The 6,000-nt window shown below is 39.1% G+C and overlaps 1 protein-coding gene across 1 annotated transcript in view; it reads right to left on the bottom strand.

The window, feature by feature from the left end:
- The window catches only part of kctd5a (potassium channel tetramerization domain containing 5a), a 15,295-nt gene extending 12,530 nt beyond the window's left edge, over positions 1-2,765 (bottom strand). The window contains exons 1-3 of the mRNA XM_058377981.1: positions 2,493-2,765; positions 266-374; positions 70-161 (exon numbers count right to left, since the gene is read on the bottom strand). Of these exons, the coding sequence (XP_058233964.1) occupies positions 70-161; positions 266-374; positions 2,493-2,714 (423 nt within the window). The 5' untranslated portion in view covers positions 2,715-2,765. The remainder of the gene's footprint in view (positions 1-69; positions 162-265; positions 375-2,492) is intronic.
- Positions 2,766-6,000: the final 3,235 nt, after the last annotated feature.

Raw genomic sequence — 6,000 nt, 5'->3', positions numbered from 1 at the left:
CATCATCACAGAATCACAAATCTGTCTCACAAACACACACACACGGAGACACACAGAGACCTCACTCACCTGAGATGTTTTGCAGTCCCGCTCCCTGATTTTGTCTTTCACTAGTTTGATCAGCGAAGTGATGTTATAAAACTCGGCCTCTTCCAGCACACCTAGTTATTAAAAATCAACACAGATGCCACTAATCAGCATGGAGACTTCAGCGAGACAATAAAACGATCAAGTCCACACACAAGTGAGAGCATTCCCGCCCTACCTTCTTCTGCGAGGCCTCGGTTGAGCACCAGCTTGCCGTGTCTCAGATAATTGAGCACTGGACCGAAGTAGGTGGGGTCTCGGTCGATCAAGTACGCACCCGTTTCATCCTGAGAGATTAGACAAGAAAAAAAGTCCATTTTCCATCCTCACGTACTGACACTGACATCACATGAGAAACACACCTCCAGGCAAACAGAGGCTCACAAGCTGCTCTTTGTTTCGCTAAATTATTTTACAAATTCATATTAGAAATATCAAAGAGGGATTGTGAGTGCTAATATTTTGAAGTTGCATGTTTACATTTTTACTATGTCCCACTGTCATTTTTTCCACTCTCTCTCTCTCTACGAAAACGCACAATGTGACGTCTCAAATCACATTCTAATGTACAACTCTAGTCTACTAATAAGCACTGACACTACCCGGCTCTCCGATTAGTCATTTTAAAATCTTCTCACGTCGCCTTCAAACCTACAGGAAGCTGGGGTTTTTTCCACAGCAATGTCGATTTTCTTTTCAGCGTAAGGTCAGGGATTTTGATTCGAGACACAGATCACGACAACAATCACGACAACGGAGGAATTGTTTAAAGAGAGAGGTGTGTTTAATGTGCTAGAAACTGAAACCATTTCAAGTTGTAGAGTAAACTGGTGGGACAGGGATGTTTTAGCTCCAATTAATTTTGCATTCTAATCATACATACGGACGCCCAGAAGACACTCAGCATGTGTCAGGTATAAAGGCACATCACACCACCATGACACTGATTATTTTCCTACATCACAACACTTTTGACTAGTAACACACTGTAAAGAACATTCTGTTGGACATTATGTTTGTGGACGTTACGACAGCATAAATGTTCAAAAATTAAGGCAGACCTAAATTATAAATCTGAAATAAAATAAAAAGCAGAAAGGTGAAGTATGACGATGACCAGATGATCGAAGGTCGACTGCATCCTAGGTTCCGGTGTACGTGGTTCCGGTTGGCATCGTTCACATTCAGGACACCTGTGGAAAACTTTCGACTGTCTCGGGTTAGCGAGGGTTCTGGAAATAATCGGACCAGTCCATTTTACAGATTTTAACTTTATCGTTTTTCCCCTCTATGTTGTATACTTCTGTAAAGCTGCTTTGAGACCATGTCCATTGGTAACAGCACTATACAAATAAATGGAAGTGAACTGAAGCTCAAATTCCGTCTTCCTTCAAGTTTGTTCATTCATCATTAATGAGTTTAATCATTTTAAATGTCTAATATTCCAAGCAAGAAAATTAGACAACTGGGAAATAAAAACAAAATAAGTTCCCAAAACTAAAAAAAGTGTTATAATAAGTTTTTTTCCCCCTCTGAAATTTTCTTACACCGATTCATTTTTGCTCACATTCACTAAGCTCCGCCCTCATGATCTACCTTAGCCAGTAAAATGTGTCTATAAAATGACTGACAGGAGGCATATCCAATAAAAAACAAAGAAGAAAACAAACAAGCCGTCCGGACCGGAAGTCAATTGTCCAGAATCATACTTTTTTCGCAAGGTGGCGATTTAAACCTGCTTTATTTTATTATTATAATTATTCTTTACTTTGACATACAGCTACTGGGTTATTTGTACAAGAAAGTAGTTTATTGTACCTTTAAACATGTATTAATAACAACAGGTCTCTAACAAGAGGGTTAATGTACTTCAGGGTGTTAGGAGTAAATAAATAAATAAACAAACGTTGAAAATATGATCACTATTTATTTAAAAAATTTTTACTTATTTAATTGGCTAAACAAGTTAATCTGAGCGCAGAGTCACTGACCCTAACGCCAGTGTTAGCGAGCTAGGTAAAGTTATATATATTTATTTATTTAGGTGTGTTTAAAATGTCCGCGCTGCTCTTTCCAGCTTCTACAGTAATAATAATAATAATAATAATAATAATAGAGGAGGAGTAAGCGTGGTGAATAAACTCGGACACTTAGTCAGATCGGCGGTTAGGAGGTTTAGTGGTACCGGGGTTAAAGCGCCTAGCTAGCCGCTAACATTTCTCCACACACCGCTATCAGGATCCTCACTCCAGCCCAGAGTCCTGGAATTTATATTATTGTTGTTGTTCTTGTAAGTTTAGTAAAACCCGAGCTGTTAAACTAAGAACAGAAGTGATGAGGGATATGATGAGGACTTGTGTCCACTCACAGCCAGCTAGTGAGCAGAAGGCTAGCCGTTCACTTGCCTTGTCAGAGTCGAGGTCGGGGTCGGCCTGGCACAGGCGGTACAGGAACGACTTGGGGTCCCGGCACAGGGTCTGCCTGGTGGTGAGGAAGTAGGTGCCGCCGACGTTAAGGCGAACCCACTTGGATGCAGCACTTGTGGGTGAATGTATTCGGTCGGCTGCAGACAGGGCGGAACACCTCCGGGCCACAGAGCCGCTTGGGTCAGGGCTCTTCTCCGCCATGCCACCTCCGCTTCTCTCCGCTCAGGAACTGAGCTCAAAAGCCGGAAATGATCCGCTTCGATCCGGTCGCGGCCACGCCCACCAAACACCGCGGTGGCCAGGTTGCGTTAAATGACTCCCAATACAGTTTAACACACACTTACGCATATATAATACAATCCTTCAACATACCTGGAAGATACTAGAACACGATAAACTCGTCAACGTCTTAACTTCCGATCTGTTTATGATCATGCGGTATCCTATAAATACTATATTGTACTTGTTTTGTACCTTGTTTTGTTTGAATTGTTCTAAATATCGAATGCTTCATTGTCAAATTGTATTATAAAAACAGAAAAAAATTATTATAAATAAATAAATAAATAAATAAATAAATAAATAAATAAAAACTTCTTAACTTCCGGCTTCTTCCCGGTTTACAGAGTGAATAAATCAATATGGACGCTGGCGCAATTTAACAGTTTAATCTTCTCTACTTTTAACTTAATCTATAAGTTTAGATCAGTTAATAAATATATATATACACACACAACACTCGGTTAAATCTATAACACTTGACCACAATAATCACTTTTATGAGAAGGCGCTGATCAACAGCGCTATAACGCTCCAGTCTCCACTATACCTGAGACATCACAATTATTAATCTCTCTATTTCTGTATATTCAGGGATTTTGTTCCATCTGAAATAAATATAAGTTCCTTTATTTATGTTTAATAAATTCCAAGCTAGTCTAAAGTAATGATTACAGGCAGAAGTTTCCCAGAGGTTGTCATGACAACACCTCAAAACATGACCATGGAGACCCCTGTGAGGAGACAGAGTTTGATCAGAGGATGATCAAGAGGATGGTTATAAAGAACACCACCTGTCCATGATGGCTTGGTGGTTTATATCATGTGTTATTTATTTATGTATTTATTTTCCTTTTTGAGGCGCTTGTAAAGTCACAGAGTGCGAATTTTACTAAAGTTTTTGCCAAAAATGTCACTTAATCTGCCGTTATTTGTTTTTTTTCCCTGATAAACAATCAGATGGGATGTAAAATAAGAGTAGGTTAATTAAAATAATCATAATATTATGTGTTTTCTTCTTATTTATTGGCATTTATCACAAAACATTTACGCTTTGGATGTTTTAGCTCCGCCCACACAACTTTCAGCTAATTTGCATATAATGCAAAACCGGCTCCTTTATCACATTTAGATTTTTCTTTTTTTTTAGATTTAGATCATAAAAATATGGTGTTAGATTATTGACGTGTTTCAGTCACTAATTATGGAAAATCGTTGATGTTTATAAAGAATTTGGCCGCTGAATGCAAATCCACGACTGGAAGGCGGAGCTTGATTTACTTCTCCCTCCTGTTGTCTTGTGGTTAAAATTTGACCTGGTTTTCTATGAAAAATTATTTCATGTAAATGAAGATGTTTGACCATAAATGACAAAAAGGAATTGGATATTATGTGGTAATTAGTTTAAATGAAGTTAATTAAAATGGCTAAGACAGAATTGGGTGATGATTGTTGCATGGTCAATCAGCTAGGTCAAGCGGCTAGAACACAATGCATTAGGTGAGTTAGTGTGTTCAAGACTAGATTGTGATGGTGTTTGCTAAATGTAATACTGTTTTTACAGAATCTGTGAGTCTGATTGAGCTGAAACACCCTAGCAACCTGCTGTGATACCATAGCAACTGCCTAGCAACACTTTCCATGATTGCTTGGGATCTTGATGGTCTCTATCATGCGAGCCTGTGGATCCACAGAGAACTGTCAAAAAGTGTTTTAGTGCTTTATTACATGGGTTTTTGTTCCCAAAGTTTGTGATAATAATATTATAATAAGAATTATAAATTAAATGTTTTGTAAATAGTTGCTCCGCCTTGGCGATGCCAGTGATGCTACACAAGGACGGGTAGACAAGGTGGTGTGGTGTGAAGAGTCATCATATAAAGTGTGCACACTCCTGAACAAACGATTAGCATGTTATATTTTAGCATCAGTTCAGGCAAGACGAGTACGAGGAAGATGACGGGTGTCATGTAATGGGGACCTTTTTATAGAATCAGGGGTTCTCCAAAGAATCCATTCACCCATCAATACAAATTTCTTTTATAATCAACATTTTTTTTAAATGTTATTTAAATGTGTACAGTAATATTTTAGCTAAATAATTTGCTAAAACATTTTCACCCATACAAGCTATTATTATTATTATTATTATTATTATTATTATATTCCAGCTGAGATTATTTACAGGTTTGGGTTTTCAGATATCAGGTATTTCAGGGTTTAAATATCATCCAGGATCAGCTCCAGGGTCCTGGGTTCAACCCTGAGCTCAGATTACTGGTCGAATATTGTACATTCTCTCTGGGTTAGTGTGTGTCTTCTCTGGGTTCTCACACAAGAAGGTGTATTGGCTATGCTAAATTGTGTGTGTGTGTGTGTGGTGATCTGTGATAGACTGGCATACCATGTAAGGAGAATCAAGAGATTGGTCCACCTGGGGCTCACCCCAGGAAACAAAACCTACCACAAGAGATCAGCTCGACTGCAGGTTGCAGTGGAAACGAGATTCAAAACTATCCACTTTGTTCCATTAAATACATCTCTTCCTATCATCTCTTTAGTAGAAACACCTCTCTTCCCTGCTCCCCCCATCACCCTGCTCACAGCCTCCGGTTGCTCAGAGACCTTCCTCTTTCGGAGAAAATCAGCTTGTAAACAAGTCCATGCATGTTCCAGGGTTGCCAGTTCCACCAATATTTACCCGTCTTGCTTGAACCTCTTCAGCTAATTACTTGCATACATCTGCAGATCATTTAGCAAATCTTTTAGCAAGCTAAGCTGGAGTGTTTTTAATTGGAATGACTAAAAGCATGGTCTGTTAATTAGTATGCAGACTGTGGGTGAAATGTTGTGTGGGATAAATAGAAATAATCACTGAAAATGAAATTCTGCACTACATGCACTGTGTATAGTGTAGAACATGTGGTTGTGTGTGTGAACAGTGTCGTCCATTTCCACTTCAGTTTAATTCCGTGTTATTTGTGTAGCACTTTTACACGCAAAGACCCTGCGCTGTTAACAGAGATCTGCTGCATTTACAGAGGTTTTGGAAATGCAGATTTCCTTCATACTTGTGCATGGCATTCCTGACATAACTCATTTGCATGTAGCCATGCCCACAAAACTCCATTTAAGGTAAAGTGCACAGCCAACGAGGAGCACGAAATGTCTGATCAGAAGTGGACTGAAAGACAGAAGTGGAGCCCCT

The sequence above is a fragment of the Hemibagrus wyckioides genome, linkage group LG24 (genome assembly GCF_019097595.1).
Source record: "Hemibagrus wyckioides isolate EC202008001 linkage group LG24, SWU_Hwy_1.0, whole genome shotgun sequence".
In the NCBI taxonomy this organism is placed as follows: domain Eukaryota; kingdom Metazoa; phylum Chordata; class Actinopteri; order Siluriformes; family Bagridae; genus Hemibagrus; species Hemibagrus wyckioides.
Note: the sequence above shows the minus strand (reverse complement) of the source record. Positions and strands in the feature narration are given on the sequence as shown.